The sequence below is a fragment of the Mesitornis unicolor genome, unplaced genomic scaffold (genome assembly GCF_000695765.1).
Source record: "Mesitornis unicolor isolate BGI_N332 unplaced genomic scaffold, ASM69576v1 scaffold20678, whole genome shotgun sequence".
Taxonomy (NCBI): Eukaryota; Metazoa; Chordata; class Aves; order Mesitornithiformes; family Mesitornithidae; genus Mesitornis; species Mesitornis unicolor.
The window spans coordinates 1642-25471 of record NW_010200052.1 but is presented as its reverse complement, the minus strand read 5'-3'; the positions used below and the strand labels follow the sequence as shown (position 1 = coordinate 25471).

At 35.2% G+C, this 23830-nt stretch overlaps 1 protein-coding gene across 1 annotated transcript in view; it reads left to right on the top strand.

Moving 5' to 3' along the window:
- DOCK9 (dedicator of cytokinesis 9) overlaps positions 1 to 22607 on the top strand; it is a gene marked incomplete at its 5' end in the record, with an annotated part of 70588 nt that extends 47981 nt beyond the window's left edge. The window contains 17 exons of the mRNA XM_010189629.1: positions 116 to 231; positions 1780 to 1917; positions 2233 to 2415; positions 3055 to 3168; positions 3305 to 3520; positions 5061 to 5118; positions 5978 to 6084; positions 11065 to 11187; positions 11549 to 11662; positions 11911 to 11916; positions 12314 to 12349; positions 13185 to 13331; positions 16550 to 16760; positions 17465 to 17655; positions 18849 to 18949; positions 19141 to 19279; positions 22355 to 22607. Of these exons, the coding sequence (XP_010187931.1) occupies positions 116 to 231; positions 1780 to 1917; positions 2233 to 2415; positions 3055 to 3168; positions 3305 to 3520; positions 5061 to 5118; positions 5978 to 6084; positions 11065 to 11187; positions 11549 to 11662; positions 11911 to 11916; positions 12314 to 12349; positions 13185 to 13331; positions 16550 to 16760; positions 17465 to 17655; positions 18849 to 18949; positions 19141 to 19279; positions 22355 to 22477 (2123 nt within the window). The remainder of the gene's footprint in view (positions 1 to 115; positions 232 to 1779; positions 1918 to 2232; positions 2416 to 3054; positions 3169 to 3304; positions 3521 to 5060; positions 5119 to 5977; positions 6085 to 11064; positions 11188 to 11548; positions 11663 to 11910; positions 11917 to 12313; positions 12350 to 13184; positions 13332 to 16549; positions 16761 to 17464; positions 17656 to 18848; positions 18950 to 19140; positions 19280 to 22354) is intronic.
- Positions 22608 to 23830: the final 1223 nt, after the last annotated feature.

Genomic DNA, 23830 nt, shown 5'->3' with positions numbered 1-23830 from the left:
CTTCTGTCAGGCTTTTTTACTTGTTAATCTTTTCCTAGTTCAGCAAGTCTTTTGGAAATAAGAAACATTTAAATGAGTATATCCAGCACTTACACTTCATTTGGAATTTCTGTAGGCTATGGTCATTCAGATGCAGACGTTCTTCACCAGTCTTTACTTGAAGCAAATATTGCTACTGAAGTTTGCCTTACAATTCTGGATACTCTGTCATTATTCACAATGGCTTTTAAGGTTTGTTCTTGACTTGCTGTTAACATCTTCCATAATTATCTTTCAGAAAAAATATTTTAAAAAATATTTTTAAAATTATGTTTCTATTTTATAATCTAGTAATGTAGCATTGCATATTTCATTGTTTTGTCACGTAAAAGCTGATAACCTCTGGCAGCAAAATGCTTTGACATCAGTTAACATTACACACAGACTCGCTACTGATCCGTAATCTGTGCGAAAAGCTTCTTCCTCATCCTAACTTCCTAAGAATATTTCTGGAAGCTTCAGTGTCTACCTAATATTAGTGCTAAAACTGTCTTTTAAAGACCACGTGAGGTGAATGATCAACTGTATGGCAAAACCGTAATTCATAATTGAGCATTATGAGACTTTTATATTGAACTTGGCTTCTTCTTACATTAAGTCACTCATTAATTAACAGTAAATTGTGTATGTTCCTTTTCTGTAACTTTATTTCATGTTGGCCACTAATAAGACGCTAATAAGATTCAAATTTAGTGCCTTACCTTTAATCTAGCTCTGAAAGCATAAGCTTGTTTCTAATGAGATTCCTTTTATTAGTAATTGAATTAGATAGAGCTTAGAACCAGTTCTGTCCACAGAATTCATGACAGAATTGAAAATGAAGATATAAGGAAGTTTTAAAGATTTAAGGAAGAATGAACACGGAGGGGAGTAGCAGAAGATGGAAGACCTAGTAGAATCACGTTGGAGGGCCAGTAGAGTCAGAGGGAGCAATACTTAAAATGGTCCTCATTTCTGGACTCAACTGAGGAGTCCCTGATTTGACTAACCTGTTTTGGTGTTTTGTAAGAGGAGAGACCTCGTTGTCTTGTCGTAGAGTCCCATAGCAACCCAGTGCATATGCTTAGTGGACAAAGGGAGAAACTAGGTCCCCAGTGCAAAATGGAAGCAATATGAACTAGTAAAGGTAGCCGGTACCTGTGCTAGAGAAATCTGAGGAGACTGGATGTAAGGCAGCCATTGGTGATACAGAAATCAAGAGTAACCCTGTGTATTGCATGCCTCAGAATGAGTTTGAGAACATTGATGCAGATAAAACGCTGAAAAATAATTAATACTTCTGTCCTTAAGAGCCCTTTCAGTGTCAGATCTAGGACAATAATGAAAGATGGTGAGTGGGTGGGGGCTTGGGGGAAGTTTTTTTGAGAGCATTGTAGTAGGAAATACTGCTATGAGAAAATTCCACTGTCTGAGCTACTAAAGCCAGTGTAACCGAAGTGTGTTAATACTTTGATCGTGCCTCTCGAAGAACTGTTAATAATTTATTTAATTAACAGCTCTTCAAAAGATTGGGTTCTATAAGTCTATTCAGGAAGCCAACACTTTCTGTATAAGCAAGATTAATGAAGTGTTAGAAATATCTAACTAAAATTCTGATATGTTCGTATTATTCAACATCTTGGTAATACTATGTAGAGGTTTTTTTTAAATTTCCTGCTTTTGGGTGGTCTGTATATGTTCTTGCAATAGTATAAATTTATCACTGCACAAAACTCTTAAATTCTCACTGTCAATTTAAAGAATCAGCTACTCACTGATCACGGGCACAATCCACTGATGAAGAAAGTATTTGATGTATACCTCTGCTTCCTTCAAAAGAATCAGTCTGAAACAGCATTGAAAAATGTCTTCATTGCTTTAAGGGCACTTATTTATAAGGTAAGAAGTTTTAAAATAATTAATCTTCAAATAATTATGCAGTTTTTTAGTTAACAGTATACTTTGTAAAAATTGAAGAACTAAAATCCCAAATTAAAATTGGTAAATAAGGATTGATCTGATCCCAAGAGTGTGGAATACTTGTCCTTTGAATTGCTGTAAAAATCATTTTGTGTCATGAACTAATATGACTGTCTATTTTTTTCACAGTTTGGGAATATTTATATGTTTGTGTTTGTCTTGACCTGTTTATTTTATCAAGAACTGAAGCTGGGTTTAATTAATAATTTGCTTCTTTTCTACTTTTTCCCTCAGTTTCCTTCTACGTTTTATGAAGGTAGAGCTGATATGTGTTCTGCACTGTGCTATGAAATTCTGAAGTATTGTAATTCCAAACTGAGTTCAATTCGTACTGAAGCTTCACAGTTACTGTACTTCTTAATGAGAACTAATTTTGATTACACAGGGAAGAAGTCTTTTGTTAGGACTCATCTGCAGGTTAGTACACTTTATTTTTTATTTTTTATATACTGTATTTGTAGATGCGCAGTTGCATACCAGTGTGCAAAGCCCTGTCAGATAAAGACGCAAAAGAAATTATTTTGGGTTCAAGCAAGGCTAGTACTATTGTAAGAGTAGGAAGATGACAATAAAACTATGTTCAGTACAAGGAAATATTTAGAAACAATTGGATGGCCCTGTGGTTCGTAGGGAATAATTGTCAGTAGTGAATGTTCTGTTTTGTCGCTGTTATTTTGATTGTTAAATTGCATACCCCATTGCATATGAAGAAAAGCAACAAGCATATAGGAGTCTGAAATAAAACAAATACACAGAAAATTGTGTTTTCTGACAAAGCAGGGAACAATAGTTTACTGCTTTTATGATCTCTGGCTTGTTCATCTAGCAGACAGTCTTTAGAGCAGAGGATGCATGTGCATTAAATTTATACAAGCCTGGTTTTTTCTTGCCTATGTTATTGTACAAATAACTTTGGTAAAAAAATCATATGTAATTTTACTTAAGGAAATAATCTTTCGATTAAAAAGAACAAAACTTCCTTTGTAATTGCTTCATAGGTACATCTCAAGAGTAATTCATGAAATATATACTAACAAGACATTTGTTTCTGTCAAGGTTATTATTTCAGTAAGCCAGTTAATTGCTGATGTTGTTGGAATTGGAGGAACTAGATTTCAGCAGTCTCTTTCCATCATCAATAATTGTGCCAATAATGACAGAATTATAAAGGTCTGTATTCTTCTTTCCGTACTGCTGAAGGATGCTTGAAAAGTCTTTCGTAGCATCTTTTGCAATTATGTTTCAAACTTTTATAATGCAAAGAGTAGAAAAAGATAGTAGTTAAGCTAACTTTTCCATGTTTTAGCACACTACGTTCCCTTCTGATGTTAAGGATTTAACAAAACGGATTCGTACAGTACTGATGGCTACAGCTCAGATGAAGGAGCATGAGAATGATCCGGAAATGCTTGTAGACCTCCAGTACAGTTTGGCAAAGTCTTATGCTAGTACACCTGAACTAAGGAAGACATGGTTAGACAGTATGGCAAGGATCCATGTTAAAAATGGAGATCTTTCAGAGGTAAGAGGAAAAAATCAAACTAGTTTTTAGCTTTGTAATAAGCTTAAGCTTATCTTTCTTTAAATGGATTGTATTATTTCTAGTTGTTTGTGTGTAATACAATAAGCATTTTTAATAAACTTTGAATTGTTAGTAGATTAGTTTCAGTGGCCGGTAGGTCCTACCTAAATATACATGTAAGAGGTACACATTTCTGATTACTAATGTAAGTTAATGTATCTACCGTAGCTGACATGCTACTAAGCCAGGAATGTGAATGCACAATGTAAACCATGGGAAACACAGACCACTTACTTAAAAGTATCTTTGTTATCAGCTGCTAAATCACTTAAAGCCACTCCTTGAATTCCTCTCCAGTTGCCTGTACAGAATTAACTTGATTCTGTTCCAGACTGCTTACTAAAAAGCTCCTCATGTTCTTAAAATTGACAAATTGCATTTTTTTCATTTGAAAAAAAGAAAGCTATCTGATTTTACTGTGCTCTTAAAGTATTTAATTCTAGCAAAAAGGAGAGTTGGACGTTTTTGTCTTGATGTAAGTATTTTATCAGCATACAGCATACAATTTTGTTTCTCTCTGGAAGTCTGTTCCCTCTGAAAGTAAATCATGTTGCATGACATAATTGAAATTCATAAACATGTCTGTTAAACTTAGTGTCATGTAAGCAAGTAAGCATCTGCTATCTTATTCATGTCTTAGTACTAGAATTCTTTTTTAGTAACACAGAAGGCATATACAATACTCTGTTGTTAGCTTGTATTTTGAAGAAAACAACTTCATCTCTCTCAGAAGACAAGCTCTTTTAGTCCTTTTCAGGTCTATTTTTATTTTTTTTATGAAAAACTTAAGAATCTTTGACTGTTCGACTAGATGAGAACCTCTGTAAATTACCAAACCCAATGCCATACAAAGTATGAATTAAAGAGAATTTCTAACAGATACTTACCTTTTTCCTTCACTTCAAGTGTCTGGGATTCTGGAGCCTCCATATGTGCACTGTTCAATTTGGAATTAGAATAACACTCCACTGTAAGCTTAAACCTTTTTAGTAAAAGAAGAATCTTAAATATTTTTTTCCCTTTGTGGAGAAAAGTGATCTGTGTCGACCTCACTTTTTTTTTTCTGAATTTTTCTTGGTCTGGAGCCAAAAGGCAGACAAAACAGGTTAGCAGAAGAACCATCAAAGGTTAAGTAGAATAATTAATAGCTCTTTTGTTTCACATAACACTTAAAATACAACCCAAAAAAGAGATTTGCCTGTTTTTATTATAGCATGGCTTTCCTACCTTGTAATTTTGTGATCTATGATCTCATATTGTGTACTGCTGTCCATGCTACTTTATACTTTGGTAAAGGAGTGAGTGTGCTTGCACAGTTATCATTTTGCATAAATGAGGTGGAGAATTCTTACACCAGTCATAGGATGTCTGCAAAGCAGCAAAAAGGAAGACCAAATAAATTCTCAGCCTAGCGCTCTTCTTATATACCTTGATTTTAGTAGTTCCATTATAATTGCAATTGATATTATTTCTGTTTTAGGCGGCAATGTGCTATGTCCATGTAGCAGCACTGGTTGCAGAATATCTCACACGAAAAGGTATGATTTTGAAACCTTACTTCAGTATTTATGGGGTTTTTTCATTTTATTTTTGGAAAAGCAACAGCTTCCTGGAGGAAGCTGTTAGCATTTTAGTGTTCACCAAGGAAAAAAATTCTGACCTAGGCGGATAGCATGCTCACATATTTAAGAGTATACTTGTGTATCTAAGGGACAGCATTTCAGATGAAGGTAAAGTAAAATTTTTAAGAAAGTAAGAATTTAAATTTTACACCAGAGCTGCTAATAGCTGAAGTCAGACCCTTTCTAAAGCAAACTTATCAGTGAATACTAGGCATTTTTGCTAAATACTTATTTCAGTAAAGAAAGTTAAATTGCTTTGGCTTTTTTTTCTTGCTTGTAGACTGACTTTCTGTGTCTACAGCTGAATAACCTTTTTTGTTGTCCTTAAATGATTTTGTATGGTTGATGTCAGTCCATTCATATTGCTCAGACAAAGCTGATATGCCAGAGCGTGTTCATGTACACTGTTCCAGCATGAGTTAAATACTGTAAAAGTTACCTTGATTACCTTAGACTTATGGTGGGGTGAATTAGATGCAGGTTTAAGATAAAATAGAAAGATTTCAGACACTCCTTATTTTGATTGGTAAGAGACTGTTCAAAGGTCTTCATTAAGAGGCATTAAAATCTGTGGTTTTTTAAAACCTCTTTATACTTACATAGTAATGTGAGGTCTGGTATTTTAATCATGCAGTGAGAGGCTGGATTTTTTTTATTTATTAATTTGGTGGTAAATATATTTAAACATGGCTTCTGCCTTATCCAGCATCACAAAATGCCCTAATATTATCCTGGTGGAGAAAAGTAAATTTGTCTATCCTTTTTTCAATGACAGGGATGTTCAGGCAAGGTTGTACTGCTTTCAGAGTAATAACACCTAATATAGATGAAGAGGCTTCAATGATGGAGGATGTTGGAATGCAAGATGTTCACTTCAATGAAGTAAGTAGACATAAGAGTGTTAGAATTGATGCACATTGAAGTGCTGTTTGCTTTTTCAAGTTTTGTGTTTCAATCTGGAGGCTCACTAATATGATGGGTATTATAATTGTTTCTTAGCTACTATTCTTATCCTAAAACTAAAATAAAACATTTCTGTGAGCTGTCTGAGCTTTAGAGAATTAACTATATAGATATATTTTAAACAAAGAACTAGCACATCAACCTAAGACCACTACTGGAACAAAGGTAAGCAAAATGGATTGTTACTTGGATTTAGATTGTTACTACACCAGGAATCATGGAAATGCATTCCCTGGTTATTGCTGGTCTACAGCTTCCCTAAGCAAATATGCCATAACAATGAAAGTGGTTTTACTTGACACCAGGCTTGCACCAATGTTGTTTTTACTGGCTTATGGTTCACTCTTTGTGTCTTTGCTGATTCATCTGGGCTGGCTTTACAGCAAATGTTACTATTAAGAAGCCTATATGAAAAAAAAGAATAATCTTGCTCATGAAGAGCTACATCTATGCAATATATTTGCCTCCCCCCAGATGTGGGAGAGAGGGACAGGACACTACTTGTAGTAACTGTGTTGGAAAAATCCCTGATGTGTAAGCATAGTTGTACAACAAAATTGTGGTTTAGTTTGTATATGGTGAAGGTGTATGACAAAATTATTTGACTGTGTGATTTGTTGCTATGCCAACAGATTTAGGAGGAACAAATGAAAGAATCAGTGATTTAAACCTGGGTTTAGGCCTGGGATACCTGTGTTTTACTCCTAAGTTCTGGTACTGCTTTGCTCTGTAGTTCTAAGACAAAAATGGTCAACTTGCTTTTTCCGGGAAGGCAGCAGTTGGAATTAAGAAATATAGTGCTTTTTCTTTCCAAAGATGCTCAACGGCAGATTGTTTTTTTTGAATTTATGTGCTGTATTCTTTAAATCACTGGTTTTCCTGATCCAGCATGGAATTTAGCATGTTACTCAACACAAAAAGTAAGCTGCTCTAAGTGAGCCAAGAGTTGGGTTTCTAGTGACTACTGCTGATGGAAACTTTTTGTTAGAAATTCTTGTCAGTGTCTACCTGACAAACCATTTGTCAGAGCTAAATTATTTTTTAGTTTTTAATTTGGAATGTCTTCATTCTTTTTCTCATCAGTCAATCCCCACAAAAAGCATATACTGCTTTTTCTGTGTCATTGAAGCCTACACAAATTTATTTCCATCTCTCAGTATTTCCGTGGAAAGGAAGTAAGCCAAGATTGAAATTATAAGCCTGTGTAGCTTGCAAAAGGATCAAACATGGCCAAATTTCATTTTTCCTTGCATGCAACCCCTTTTAAACTTAAGCGTAGAATCACTTGGTTGGAAAAAGACCTTTAAGATCATTGAGTCCAATCAAGTAGTGCATGTAATACTTTAACTGATTAAATGTTGAACAAGGTTTGTTTTTCAGTTAACTTCTTATAGTTCATCCCTGGAAGAGTAATAATAATAGGGAAGAACCATTTGGTTTTTAGTAGACTAAAAACCGTGGATAAATTAAGATGACCAGTATTTTACAGAAGTACTTCAAAACAGGTAGTCTAGTTGCTTCATAACTAGGAACATATTCATATGGAGTTTTTCACCAGTATTTTCTTATATAAGCAAAACTTTATCAGTTGAAGAAAAAAATCATATGACAGATCAATTGGGTGCAGAAAGCAGAAACATCTCTCAAGCTGTACTTTACTACTGCTGAGCAATATGATGGTCTGATGGGAATTCTTCCTATACATGGTCACAAGAGCCGTATGGAATTTCTTTCTTAAAACTTAGGATTACCTTGGCTGCTAATTCCTTTACAGTTAAATCTCCAAAAGAGTAATTACAAGAATGGGGAGTCAGGGGAGATCCCTCAATGTTTGTAAAATGAGCAAAACCTATTTTCTGTTCTCCAGTTTATATAAAGCTTTCCTAATTAACTGAAATTTATCTTAAGACTTTATGTAGTTTCTCATTTAAAAATTTGAATTTTTAAAAATTCTTAATTTAATTATAATTTAATAAACCCAGGCCAGGGTTACCCTGACTAATTTCCTAAACTAGCCAGTTGAAAACAAAATTTTATTTTATTTTATTTTTTTTATTTTTTTTTTTAAAGAAAGTTATTATGTGTATTTCATTGAAACAGTTGTTTAGCCAGACAGCGTATCCAAAGCTTATTCAGCAGCAGAAGTCAAATTCTCCTTACAGAACTAAAATCTTCTGGGTGTCAAAAATTGGAAGGCTAAAGCATGTCCTTTCCATGCTAGACTTTGATGTAAGCAGTCCATCTGTGAGAGATCTGAGCTCTGGCTACCAGGCCTGTGGCAGTTGCCAGATTCCATGCAGATTAAGGTTGGAAAAAACTTCATTTGGATTTGTTGTTTTTTTCCAAAATAAACTCTGCCAGAATACAGCTCCACCACAGATACTAAGTCAATCTCTAACTTCCTATTTTTTTCTTGTCTTTTGTTAGCTATGGTTTTCCGTGAGAGGAATTGTTCTAGCTTGCAGATTGATAAATGAAAGAGCTTCACAGCTCAGATGGTATTATAGCTCTTTTATGTAATCAACTTGCAGTGTAATTCAATATATTAAAGCACTTTATGAGAAACAGAGATAAGTACTTACCTAAACATGCAAGACATTTTAAATATGGCTGTGAAGGCTGGTATTCCTCAGGGATACTCAGGCTAACATTGTTTAACATCTTCGTTAGCAATCTTGGTCATGGGATACAGTGTATCACTAAGTTTGCAGATGAAACTATAAATGGAAGGGGAATGATATAGATTGGGGAGCAGGGTTGCCATTTAGAGGGACCTCAAACTGAAGGAACACAGACACCTCTCAAAGTTCTACAAAGACAAGTGCAAAACCTCGCATCTGAGAAAAAAACACCCAATGTCTCAGTACAGGCTGTGAGGACTGACTGGCTGGGCAGCAGCTCTGCAGAAAGACCTGGGAGTTCTGGTGGACAAGAGGTTGAATGGGAATCAGCAGTGTCCCTGTGGCCTCAAATGCCAACTGGGTACTGGGTTGTATTAGGAAGAGCATGAAGGCAAGAAGTGGAGGAAAGTGGATTTTCCCCCTTCTGCTTGGCGTTTGTGCAGCCTCATCTGTAATCTTGTGCCCAGTGCTGCCCCCTAAAGTCAAGAGAGATATCAGCAAACTGGAAAAAGTCCAGCTTCTGAGGTGGTTAGTGGAAGATTCAGACTTTTTTAAGAGGTGTGCCATAAAAGAGTAAGAGGCTGTTTTTGTAGGTTACAAGGTAAACTCTGGATATATGAAAAAAATACTGCATGAGGATGGATAAGCACCAAGACAGATGGCCCAGAAAAGCTGTGTTCTTTTCCTCCTTCCTAGCAGCTCTCCCATATGAAGCTTTTATTCTTTATATTTTTTTCCTATGTGCAAACAAAATTTTGCTGCTTTGCTGCATTTGGATGCCCTCTGGTGTCTGAGTTAAGGCTTTTGTCATAAAGCAGTGCTTGCGAACAGCTCATGTGGTCCAGCAGTGACACTGGTTTTTCAGTTCACTGCCTGGTTGCTGAGAGTGGAGATACTGAGGAGTCCATACAACAATGACTGGGAGAAAGGAGGAGGTGTTTGGGGACTGTTGCAGCACACAGATAAAGGTAGCATTTTTTAGTCTCTCTTTGCTCTCAGTATTGAAGTTGTTTTTTCTTAGTGATATATTTATGCTGTCTTAGTCCTCTACCAAGGGGAGGAGGGGAATAGAGTAGAATTGGATCCTTTCTAAGGATAAAAGGAGTTATTTCCAGCTCCAGCTTCACCACTACAATGCAAGAATAGTACCAGAAGGTCTCATGAAGTAGAAATGTCTTTTGACACCTCTCAAACTTGGATTCTCTTGGAGGTTCTTGGAGCTCCAGACATGTGTGAAGAGGACTGAGATGTGTTAAGGTATATAGATGGGAATGGACTTCTTCACAGTGATTCTGTCACACTCAAGCTGTGACCAAGTACAGGACAGCTTCATCAAAGGAGCTATAAGCTGTCCCATAATATCTGGTTGTTGTTACTTGGCTAAGTCCATGAACTAATTTATTTTAAATGTATGAAAACTAGAGCAAAATAACAATGTTATCTTAGTTTTGTTACACTTATTGAAGTAGAAGAAATCTAAATTCACAGAAAATAAAAAATTACGACAAACTGAAGGAAGTGACTTAATTATGATGTAACTGCACTAATGCAAAATGTATGCTTCCATTCTAACAAATTTTTATTTAACCTTACATAACTGTCTTTTCACTACAAGGATATTAGGATCAAACCCAACAAAGCCAAGGTGGTTCATTGCTTGAGACTCTGTTTTCACCCTTCAGGATTTCTTGGCTTCTCTCACTGTTGTTATATGGCTTTTCATTCTGGACCAAATTCCACTGTTGTACCTGGATAATTACTTCTGAATACAGATTTTACTATTTTGTAATTTTATTTTATTGTTGATGTAATTTGTTTGATAGTTTCCTTCAGAACCATTACAGTCAAGTGTTTGTAAAGCTGCCTTTTTAAAATAATGTTCTCTGTGCAAAACCAAAAAACCCCAAGGAAACAACAGTTTAAAAAAAAAAAACAAAAGCCAAAACCAAACAACATGTTACAAGGTAAGACAAGAGTCTTAATGTAAGACCTTGGGTCCTCACACAGGTGTCATTTATAGACTTAAGAGGTCAGGAGTATCTAAAAGAAAAATGCTGTTCATGGTAAATGCAAAGAGTACATGTGTACACTCAGAGCATTCTGATTTGTTTTGTTTCCTTTTAGCAATTTTTGATTGCCACAATAACTTAAATTACTATGTGTACAAATTTTCTTTTGAGGCAAGATCTTCCTTTTCATTAGGAAGAACTTTGGTATAGTTATTTGCTGTGCTTTTCATGAGTACTGTTTTAATTTTTCAATGTGTATCTAAATCTAGGATGTGCTGATGGAATTGTTGGAGCAGTGTGCTGATGGGCTCTGGAAGGCAGAACGCTATGAACTCATTGCTGACATATATAAACTTATAATTCCCATTTATGAAAAGCGGAGAGATTTTGAGGTATTAAATTCATGATAAGTAAATTTGAGCAAGCAAAAAAAAAAATCCTTATTTTTCTAGTCTTAACTGCATGACACATTGGACATAATAGAACAACAAATAGTATTAAAATTGTAACTGAAATATGAATGTGTTGAAGTTTTTTAAATTTTAAATAGCCAAAAATATTTTTCTTTAAATAAATTTAGATAATTAAAAATTAATCTTGCATATTGTCATTCTGATAGAAGTGCTAAACCTATTACTACTGCTCAATAAAAAATGAGTTTTGTTATTAACAAGGACATAATTTATTGTTTTAAAAGAGGAAAGTTTTATATTGTTCTTTTACCTCATTATTGTTTTTTGGGTTTTTTTTTAGAGGCTTGCTCATTTATATGACACTCTTCATCGGGCATACAGTAAAGTAACAGAAGTTATGCATACAGGCAAGAGACTGCTGGGAACTTATTTCAGGGTAGCTTTCTTTGGACAGGTGAGTATTAATTAACTTTCATTTGTCTGCTCTATGTAGTAAGAAAAACCTGAGTTTATTTTACAAGGTATATTATTTTGTCATTTATATTGATGCCATAATAAGTACAAGAAATACGTTCTATGAGAAATAATTAAACACCATCACTTTAGTTTAAAACACTTGTCAATTCCAATACATTTTTTCCTTATTTTCCTCAGTAAATTTTTTGCCTTTTTTTTTTCCCTTCTTTTATTTACTACCTTAAGGCAGCGGTAAGTTTTCTATAATGTCAGTTCTTAGCAATGTATTGACTTAATGTCTGTAGTGCTACAGTGTGGTTTGCAAGGCTGCTTCTTAGATTGGTATGCATTAATAGCCATTGCAATTAAAAAAATAACATTAAGTTCCATTTAGAGAACAAATCACTCTTTTCTATGCATCAGTACTGCATGCTTCAAACAAAAGTTCTGGCTGTGTCTTGAACAGCTTCACATCCTCTAATCTATGTTTAGAATGCATATGTATCAGTATGATATCACACAGTGTCAAGTAATACACTTTCTACGTGCATAGCCCAGTTGCTAATTGTTCAGCTGAGCATGGAGAATTGTAAAATACTCTGAGCAGTATAACTTTACATGTATTCTGTTGTCTTTTATAACTTTATAGCAATACCAGTTTACAGACAGTGAAACAGATGTTGAGGTAATTACGGTAACCGCTTACAAAGCAAGCAATGCAGTAAAAACTACTGCATTTCACCTTAGTTTGATGTGGGTATTTTTGTCAAACTAGCCTGTGTTTACACATGAGATGTTGTGCTTTTCTATTTTGTCTGTTTCGTTTATGACAAAAATATTTATTTTCTGGTTTCAAACATGTACTCAGACATGGCTTGTTTTAAACCAATGACCTGTTTCACTTTCCATGTACTCTATATTGCATTCAGCTATGGTTTTAAAACAAATGCTTTATGTAATGAATTAAAGAAATGTATGCCTACTTAGTACAACATAAATCTAAGGTCTTTACTTCTATTAAATTCATTTTCTGGAGTTAAAATTTTATTACTATCTAAAGAATTATTTTTTTTAAGATTACTGTTACGTAAACCATTGCTAAAATTCTCACTTGTGATTCAGGTAGTCCTGTTAGGCAACAAGATTTCTGTTTTGGCAAGTGAAACAGTGCTGAAATTTCACTTTTAAATAAAAGTGAAGAAAAGTTATCTCAAAGGCTTGGCACACCATAAAATTACAAGAAACCTTTAGAATTTTAACTTTGTGTGTTTCCATTATCTTTCATTCATTCTGTAGTAAATAATTACATTTTTCTCAGTTGTTTTTTTTTTAAATTCTTATTCTCTCAGGAAACCTTTGTTACATAGATTTTCATTTCTCTTTATTTACATTTGCTTGAATCCCAGTGTTAAATGTTCATACTTGCTCTGAGCCGCAAACTTTATGTTCATCTTAATAATTCCATTATGTGGCGGGTTTCTTTCCCCCAAGATTTTGATTACTACTATTTTTTTTTACAGGGATTCTTTGAGGATGAAGATGGAAAAGAATATATCTATAAAGAACCTAAACTCACACCTCTTTCAGAAATTTCCCAAAGACTCCAAAAACTCTACTCTGACAAATTTGGGTCTGAAAATGTCAAAATGATTCAGGATTCTGGCAAAGTATGATTACTTTTGTTCTCTCTAAAAATTTCAGATCTATTACTTCCACTAATCTTGAAATACTGTGGGATCACTGTCCTTTACTCATTTGGTACACAAACATATGTGTCTAAAAACTGTGCTGGTTGAAGGCCATGGGAGAAATTTAATATTAAATTTACCTTTAAGAAAAACAAAAAGAGTTAATTTTCATAGTGTTACCTCTCAAAGTAATAATTGTATCTTAGAACAGATTTGGATTATGATCATATCCTTTGTTATCTTTAGCTGTATTTCTTGTTAATTCATACAGTCATTCTTTGGAAGTTTTCCCTTCTCTGCACCTTGACAGCAGACTCCAAAGTTTCTTCTGAAATAAGAAATGGACCACACTTCTGAAAAAAGTACCACATGTAACTGATATTTTAATTCTGTATCAGTTGTTCTTGTTATCTTCTGCCTATGTCTTTGAGGCTGTTCGATTTTATAAATGCTTAAACCGTGGAAAAAAACTGCTCACATGAAGTACTCTGGTGAAATCTAGATCTGTCATAGAAAATGCTTTCCTTTGTAATTGAAGACTCCATAACTGGTGAACTGAGGAGGACTTCCAGTGTTCCGCAGGCTGAGAAGAACATGTGCTGCACAAGATGCTGCTCTGCATTCCTTTCATTCCCTTCCTCAGCCAAAATTTAACATTTGGCTTCAGATTTTATGTTGATTTTCTTGTAACATAATTTCCTGTATCTTCTGTTCCTTAATTCTTCCGCTAAGATCGCAAGCTGCTGGCCTTCTTGACCTGAAAGTGCAGCAATGGTGGGCTTTTCAATACCCCTACTCAAATTGGAACTTTAAAAGGAGAGGAAGACTTACATTAGGGCAAACGTTCATGCCATGGAAGGCAAGAGATTTATATTGTACTCTGTTTTTTCACAGCTCTTCCAGTGTACTCCACTGAATTCTTTACAATTAATTATAATGCTTCTGTTTGTCAGCATTTGTAGGAAACATATTCTTATCATCTGTAGCAGAATGAGTATATAAATTACCAGTTGAGTTCCAGTCTAATAATCTGAAAACATTGCATATTAAAAAAAAATGTATTCATAGCATCATAGAATGGTTTGGGTCGGAAGGGACCTTTAAAGGTTATCTAGTCCAACCCCCTCTGCAATGAGCAGGGACATCTTCAACTAGATCACATTGCTTGAAGTCCCGTCCAACCTGACCTTGAATGTTTCCAGGGATGGGGCATCTACCACCTCGCTGGGCAACCTGTGCCAGTGCTAAACCACCCTCACTGTAAAACATTTCTTTCTTATATCTAGTCTAAATCCTACCCTCTTTTAGTTTAAAACCATTACCCTTTGTCCTATCGCTACAAGTCTTATTAAGAAGTCTGTCTTTCTTATAGACCGCCTTTAAGTATTGCAAGTGTACAATAAGGTCTCCCTAGAGCCTCCTCCTTTCAGGCTGAACAACCTTAACACTCAGCCTTTCCTAACAGGAGAAGTGTTCCATCCCTCTGGTAATTTTTGTGGTCCTCCTCTGGACTTCTTCAACAGGTCCATGTCTTTCCTGTGCTGAGGACTCCAGAACTTTATGCGATACTCCAGGTGGGGTCTCACAAGAGCATAGTAGAGGGGCAGAATTGCTTCCCTCGACCCGCTCTCCACCCTTCTTTTGATGGAGCCCAGGATACAGTTGGCCGCTTGGGCTGCAAGCACACATTGTTGGCTCATGTTCAGTTTTTCATTCACCAGTACCCCTAAGTCCTTCTCTGCAGGGCTGCTCTCCATCCCTTCACCTCCCAGCCTGTATTGTTACTGGGGATTATCCTGACCCAGGTGCAGGACCTTGCACTTGGCCGTGTTGAACCTCACAAGATTCACACAGACCCACTTCTCCAGTTTGTCCAGGTCCCTTTGAATGGCATCCTGTCCCTCAGGTGTATCAACTACACCACTCAGCTTGGTGTCTTCTGCAAGTTTACTGAGGGTGCACTTAATTCCACTGTCTATGTCATTGATGAAGATGTTAAACAGTACTGGTCCCAGTATGGACCCCTGAGGGATACAAGTCATCACTGATCTCCATCTGGACATCAGGCCATTGCCCACCACTCTCTGGATGTGAGCATCAAGCCAATTCCTTATCCACTGAATAGTCCATCCATCAAATCTGTATCCAATCCAAACAAATTTAGAGAGGATATTTTAGGGGGCCATGTCGAAGGCCTTACGGAAGTACAGATAAATGACTTCCGCAGCCCTTCCCTCATCCACTGATGTAGTCACTCCCTCAAGTAACCAAGCAGCATGTTCCAGTAATAAATGAATAACAGAAGGGAGACCTTAGCTCTGTTTCCAAATTGCTCCAGGACTGACTTACCTGGCAACTTCATGCGTGTATTTGCATTGTCCTTTTTCACATTTAGTTTATAGAAGTGAAATGCCTCAGAGACAGGCAGAGAATAACACAAATGTTTGATGTGAGACTAAGATGGTAGGCAACAACTTAGAAAGATGCACACGTTTACGGTGCCTTCTTTATTCAACGGTTGGGGGAATTTTAAAAAAAATAAAAATCCATGGTACTGGAGATTAGTTGCCACTCTTATCAAATTAAATATTTGCTAATCAATGCAGCTCTTACTTACCTAGTTCTAGAAACAAAATTAACTGAATAGAGAAGCCCTCAATTTGCCCTGCTGCCACCAGTATATTTTTTGGGACCCTCATAGGGTGTCAGAGTTGTGACAGCCAGGTTGGGAGGAGGGCCTTGTAAAGGTGATATCTGGACTATTTACAATGTAGGGGGTTTAGTTTTAGTTATTAACTGTTTTTTATATCACTAACCATTTTTGGTCTCCAGTCAAACACTTGTATCAGCCATGATGAGTATTCGTTTCTGGGTTTTCTGTTTCTGTACCTTCACTTGAGATTCAGTGTTAAGTATAGGTAAAACTCTGATGTTTTGCTTCCAGTTCTGCATATAGCAAATATTATTAATAATAGTGATTAAAAAAACCCACAACACAATGTGTAATGCATCTGGCTGTGTTGTCTTCCTAGTAGTTTGAAACTGAAATCAGGGAAGCCCCATGAGAGCATTAACATTTCTTATGTTTCAGTAATTTGCAGGTTAAGAGGCCAAATTTCTGAAATATTTGTAACTACAATTAAATCCACTTTATTCACAATGTAGCTATTTGATTTTTTTTTTGTAATGTTTTTAAGGTAAATCCTAAGGATTTAGATTCAAAATATGCATATATACAAGTTACGCATGTAATTCCATACTTTGAAGAAAAAGAGTTGCAAGAAAGAAAAACAGATTTTGAAAGAACTCATAACATTCGTCGCTTTATGTTTGAGATGCCTTTTACTCAAGCTGGTAAAAGACAAGGAGGAGTAGAGGAACAGTGTAAGCGGCGGACTATTTTGACAGGTACTGATTGGATGGAAACTTCCTTTAAAAGAAAACTGCTCTTTTTATTTTGTTTTTTATACTTAATTTTTGATACTAGGTTTTTCTATATGTTGTGCATTTTATCAGAAAAACATCCTTTAGAAGATTTCACACATGACTGTTGGAAGTAATGAGATTTGCAAAGTATATCGAAATACATTTAGATAACCTTTTAAAGTTAGTGCATACTTGAAAATAATAGTGAAAACTAGGCTTTCAGATTTCATTCTTCAGAGGATGCTCCTCAAATGTTTTTTAATCTTTTTTTCCGTAAGCTTCAAGAATTGTGAATCTTGAGTCTAGTGTTCTTTGTTCTTAGCAAAAGACTGTTATGTGTTTTGTCTCTTTTAAGTGTGAGCTTTCATATCGCTGTCTTAATATAGTGGTAAAAACAACTTAAACAAGTGACTTTATAACAAACTGTCCATAGCTAATACTTGTGAGGAAATAGAAAATACAACCTTGCTATTCTCATATATCCTCTTTGAGATATGTGGAATATAAGCAATTTGTTTTATAGTTCTCACATTCATTTTCTCTCAGATTTTCATCTTTCTGGCAATATTTCTAATTACATGTTATTAACTTGGGCAACTAATTACATCAGAATGAGGTTTTAGCATAAAATTCTATCAAAACGCACCTTATTAAAAAACCTTTTTCCAACTTATTTCCCTCCGTAGCTATACATTGTTTCCCATATGTGAAAAAGCGCATTCCAGTAATGTACCAGCACCACACAGATTTAAACCCAATTGAAGTAGCCATTGATGAAATGAGTAAAAAAGTTGCCGAACTGAGGCAGCTTTGCTCTTCAGCTGAAGTAGATATGATTAAATTGCAGCTGAAGCTACAAGGAAGCGTCAGTGTTCAGGTAAGACCACATATTTGTTATTCAGCTATTTCTCTTGCCTCTGTCCCTGAAAAACTAAGTAGCATTTTTATCATTAGTTTCTACTTTCTATATTCAAGAATGTCATAAATTAAAAATATGTTCACTATTTGCAGTTGTTTCCAGAACAGGAAAAGCAATAAAAGTATTTCATAGAAACACTGCTCATGAACAGTTATATGAAAGGATTAAGATCCATCTGTGGTATTTATGGTGGTCTGAGCCCCACCAGGTTTTTGGTGTAAAGCTAAAACTACTGTAAAATAGTGAATTCCCATCTTGCCTAGATGTAGGTCTGCTCACAGTAGGTTTAACATGGTCTTCATTGCTTTTGTATTTTGGTCAGATCCCTATGAAGATGAAGAGGGAGTGCCAAAGTATAGAAGGAGGGTAATAGTAGAAAATCTTACTGCACAACATTACGTTTTGCCTAAGGCAAGCAAGAACAGAATGTATAAAGAAACCATCAGATTCACCAAAATAGCGTACATAAAGCAGTTGTAGCATATGCAAATCAATGTGGTAGGGGTCTTAAGAATCCAATGACAAAAGTGATGCTCTATTATTTTTAACTGAGGCAAAGCAAAGGAACAGATAAACAGTTATCTGAAATGAACCATTGTCATGTTGAAGAGAAATTAAAAAAAAGCACCACCAAGATTCAGAATCAGGAAGCTGTCAAGCTAGCATTTGAGATGAGAGGGAAGGGGCTTTTACTGTTAATGTGAAAGAATAATAGGGATGAGTCAGAAATCGTTGAATCCACTTTTTGCCAGAATAGCGCAATTAAATTTCTGCTAATTATTGCAGAATTTTCAGCATGGAGGAATGTTTTCAATAGATAAGCAGACCAAACAGTAGTAGAATTAGCCCATTTTCTTCATTTCCCACCATAATTTCATAAACAGATGACAAATTGGTGATATCAGCAGTTACTTTGCTACATCACTGAAGTGGTTTCTTTGTGCCAGGACACGTTCATACAGTGCTACAGAGACCTCTCCCGCTCTTATGTTCCAGCTCCATGAGTTTTCTTATTTAAGTTTTCTTCAGCTTTTTTGAAATCAGTATTTTCTCCCAAGAAAAGCAAATCAGGCAGAAACCTGTACTACCTGTTGTTGCTAAGACAATGTATCAGAGAACTGACTTTATTTTGTGATTCTTGTTCTTTTTAGGTTAATGCTGGTCCATTAGCATATGCAAGAGCTTTCTTAGATGACACAAACACTAAAAGATATCCAGACAATAAAGTAAAGCTACTAAAGGAAGTTTTTAGGTATGTTTTTTTGGGGAAAAAAAAAGTTACTTTTTTTTAAAGATGAATAATAAGATTGTTTTTTTTAAAGCTTTGAACTTTTACAGTGTTCTGACTGCATTCAAAACATACTTTAAGCCAGCATTTTTAATTAATCTTTTGAATTTTGTGTTCCTGATTGAGGTGTTTTTTAATTATTTTATCTAAATCAGGCAATTTGTTGAAGCTTGTGGGCAAGCGCTGGGTGTAAATGAACGACTTATAAAGGAAGATCAGTTGGAATATCAAGAAGAAATGAAAGCCAACTACAGAGAAATGGCAAAAGAACTTTCTGAAATAATGCATGAACAAGTACGTGCTGAAATTAAATGATACATACCAGCATTCAGAATGTAGCAGTAATGTGAACCCACTAGGAATGTAATGCTTAACATGAAAGGATTGTTTTGGTTTGTTTTGTTTTTCTACCGGAGTATAAGTGTATCATGGAACTGTGGACGTCATAACTTCTTTTCTGTTTTTGAATTTTCTGCAGATGCTTTCTTGACCTTCAGAATCAAGTCTTCCTCATTAAGAAAGTAAATCTGGTTGTCACCAGCCTGTTTCTTTTTTTTTTTTTGTAGGAGGAAGAATACAGTAAAGTTAAAACAAATTTAATTACATTAATATATATATGCCATTTGTCCTTCATATGTGTAGTTACAAGGGTCTCTCTATTCAGTGACCCAAAAAGGAGTCTGTATTTCCTGGTAACTGTGCAGGGCTTTGACATGCAAGCTTAACCCTTTTTCTTCAGATTTTGGAGGTATAAGTGTTTACTTTTGCACCAAACTGTTAAACATCTTTGAAAAGGTATTCCAATACATTTTCTTGAGGGGAATCCACTACAGACAAGCAGGAGATGCGGGAAAAGAAAAACTGGAACTCTTGTGGAGTGAGATGTAGGACCTTACATCTGGGATCTATGGTAGAAATGTCTCCTGACTTCAGAGGCAAGGATATTATTTCCAGGAGGACAGGAAGGGCTGAAGATTCATGTTTGATCCATGCCTTCTTGACAATTTTAGTCATCATATTCATGACTTCAGTGCCTTTTCTTTCATCCACTGTTACTTGTATAATCTTTTTCGGAGCCATAGAGTGCCTCGTAGATCTTAATGCTCAATACTTGTCTTTCTGGCCCACAAGAAATACCTGTGTTTGCTGACAATATTTTACCTTACACATACATGTATCTATGAGACTTTCGTAGATGCATGACCATAATAGCAACTTTTCTTAGTCTAGGAACCAATGCATCCTCATCTGAATAACAGGTAGATACAAAAAAGAGCTATGAGTTTCTCTTGTCCATGCAAAAGCTATAGGCTTTACTCAGAAATTAAATTGTAGAGGAAAAAATCAAACTTGAGACCTACCTGAGGTGTTCAGTCTAGGTGACATTTAAATGCTCTGTTAATCTTCCAGCTTTTTTTCAGGATTGTATGCTTTAGATATACAATTGCTTTACCCATTTACTATTTTTCAGCAGCTCTAAATTATTTGGTTATTACCTGAGAAATACTTGCTCAAAAAGCTAGTCAGCTTGGTGGTATAACAGCTTATCCATAGGTTTATCTAAGAAAGATTTGCTTTATTCTACCCTTGCTTAGATGGTATCCAAAACTTCTACAGTGATTTTTTTTCTGTTCAAAGATGTGTCAAAATTTCACACACTTTCTTGCTGTCCATTCTTTCCTGATGTGGTTTTCTCAGGTACTGTGCTATGAGTAGCTCTGTGATATGATATAATTATGGTTAAGCACAAGAATACGGCAAGAGCGTAGGCTTTATTTTCATTATTCTTCTGTTATACTATCACTGGGAAAAGCTTACCACAAAACTAACTTTTTTTACCACCAGTGACAGAGAATATTGTGCAATAAGGTCTGTAGGGAGTGATAGCATTTTTCCAGAACCCATGTGGTTTTGGTTTTTTTAGTAAAAACCAGTATCTTTCAAGTGTGTGTGTAGAGGAAAAAAGTTTTGAAAGATCCTTGGAACAGGAACAAAGATGGCTTAGCTGGCAAAAATGAGGTAGCTTGACTGTATTTCAACATGATGTATTGAAAATCAGGAAGCAATGGAGGGTTTTAGAAAGGAGGATAACTGGTTGGACAGGTGATTAAGATGAATGAGGTATATGGGAGAATTAGCTGTCCAGAAGACACTTTCAGAAAAGAGAGGGAAATGTTTTGGTCTAGTAATTTAACGATAAGGGTAATAAATGAAAGAGTAATATTCCCCTGGCATAGGAAAAAAAAAAGGATATACTGACAGTCTGTACACAGTTTGTACAAAAATACGTTGAACTCAATGCAAGATATGTATGTTTCAAAACTGCTCAGATGTGTGAGGTTTCCAAAGATTGATGAAAAAGAAAGAGCATGTAATGCCTGAAAATTCAGGAGTGAATCACATTAGCTAAAAGTAAACAAAGGGAAGAAGTGGCCAACAACTGATACCTATCAAATAGTGCGAGCAGAATGTGAAAGTACAGCACTCACTGCAGTAATGTTCTTTTTCTATAAATGTATTTAGTTGCAAATAATTAAAACATGCTATGTTGTTGAGTTAGTTGGGTTTTTTTCTTTAAAAAATGAGGTTGATCACTTGCTGAAGGCTTAAGATCATGAGGCTCTTCACTGAAATCTTTATAATGTTACCTTTTTGTGCCTGCCTATTGCTGTATTTGGAAAAATGCTTCTCACGATGATTGTTCTAATGTCACTGCAAAAAATCTATTCGCTGTCTTATAATAGTGGGGATTTTAAACAATTGAAAAATTTTGTTATGAAACATAAAGAAAATAATCGTAACAGATTTTTCTTTTTTCTCCTCCGCTGCTTGCCAATATGATCAGATGGGATGGTAATTAGTTTTCTTTACTTCTGCTCTTAGTTTGTCTAATCTTTATATAATTATTTTCTTTCTGATATATCTCATCTTAGCATCAGTAAATTTATAGCTGTTAGAATGAAGTCTTTTTGGTGCTTTTGTAGCTTTTGGTAACAAATGCTCAAATCTTACCTCTTAAGTCAAAAAGAAAACACAACCAAAAAGGGGCAAAAGGCGAGGCTGTTGTCCTTCTGAAACTCCTTTTGAAAGTTAGCAAGAGAAATGAGAGAACTTCTTCAGTCTTCCCCTAGAGAGAACAGCGTAATACCTAAATTAGGAGAACTGATATTGGAGAAATAACTGCTGCCCTCCTGAATCTAGCGGAGGTTGAAAAGAGAAACCATCCCCAAAAAGGAGTTCTGTACAGTTGAGAAAGTACTAAAAAGTTGAGTCGATAAGCAGCACGTTATGAAATCGGATAGTTGTTTTATAAATAAATGCCTGTGTCCTTCTGTAACATTTTGGTAAATACATGTTTTCCATTTTAAGATCACTGCAGTTGAAGAAAAGGCCAGTGTTATTCCTAATTCGCTGCACATTTTCAACGCCATAAGTGGAACTCCGACAAGCACAACAGTTCATGGGATGCCCAGTTCTTCTTCAGTTGCATGATTGTTTTGTAAAGGAAAGTATGTTCGTTTTTTTTAAAGTATGTGGATTTGCTTTATTGTGTGCAAACTCAGGATGATTTTGAAGCTAAATGTTGGGCACGTGCAAGCTGCATCATTTATACGAATGTCTGAGCACACTTAGCAAAAAGCAGTTACTGGTAATAGTCTTTTAGAGTAAGGGAGGCGCACATATATTTTTTAATCTTGCTGGTAACATTTAAAAGTCTTCACAATGTCATTGCAAAAGTGCGTGTTGGAAAATAATAAAGTCGAAGTTAATTTCTCTTTTTCATTAGAAAGTATTATTAAAATGAATTGCACATTACATAAAAGTGTTGTGGGATGTAATTTTGCAGATATGTAACATTCAGGTGTTCTTTTTGTGTATGGCACATAGAGATTGATACCTAGTACAAGAACTATTTTGGGGCTAGACAGAGACACTAGTTTTTTGGGTTTAATGGAACTGACAATAGTAGTTTTTGTACCATTTGGCAAATTGTTGTGCTTTATTTTATACCTTGTTGCATTTTGGAGGTATGTGAGCTTAGATCTTATTCAACAACTAAATACAACCAAAGGTCTGTATTAATGAACACTGAGTTATACTAAAATATCAATAGTAGTAAATTGTTATGTACATATTGTTTGTTAATACAGTCCATACAGTCTGTACATAGATGTATTACATTTCTAAACATTTTTTAATATTCATACCAGCTCTTATCCTTCTGCTTTCGGTTTATTGTGAAAATTTGCTCATTCCAAGTATACGCAGACTTTGCAGTTCATCTATTCCTGTACATAAATAAGTGCAATATAAAGATGTATACAGTCTTTGCTATGTTAGGTTTATATGCAGTTATTAAAAGAAAAAACTTTTTTGCCAAAGCAATGGAGTATGTAATTGGTCATCATGGTTACTGTGGTAAATGGTGGTATAATTTAAAGCTTTTTCCATTTCTTATTCTTTTAAGACATTAATTTAGTAATTTTATATTTGGGGGAAATAAAGGTTTTTAATTTTATTTAACTGGCACTGTTCTGCTGTAATTAAACATTCTGTACTACATCTATATTAAAATGAAAAAGGTAGTTACTTTTCTCACTGTGTGCTCTGGTTTTTATTTTGGATTTGTCCCCAGGACTGAAGAAAGATGAAAGCTTGATCAAAAACCCTGGCTTTTTGCAGCTTAAGTATGAGATGAGATGCAAAACACTTCTAGGGTTTATTTCATATTCCTTGTCAATAAAAGGAATTCAGGTTATTAGTTAAGACATAGGTTTGAGAGACACTCCCATTTCTCCCCCTCTATCCTATATGCTTTTACTGTTCTGTTCATTTGTGGAAATG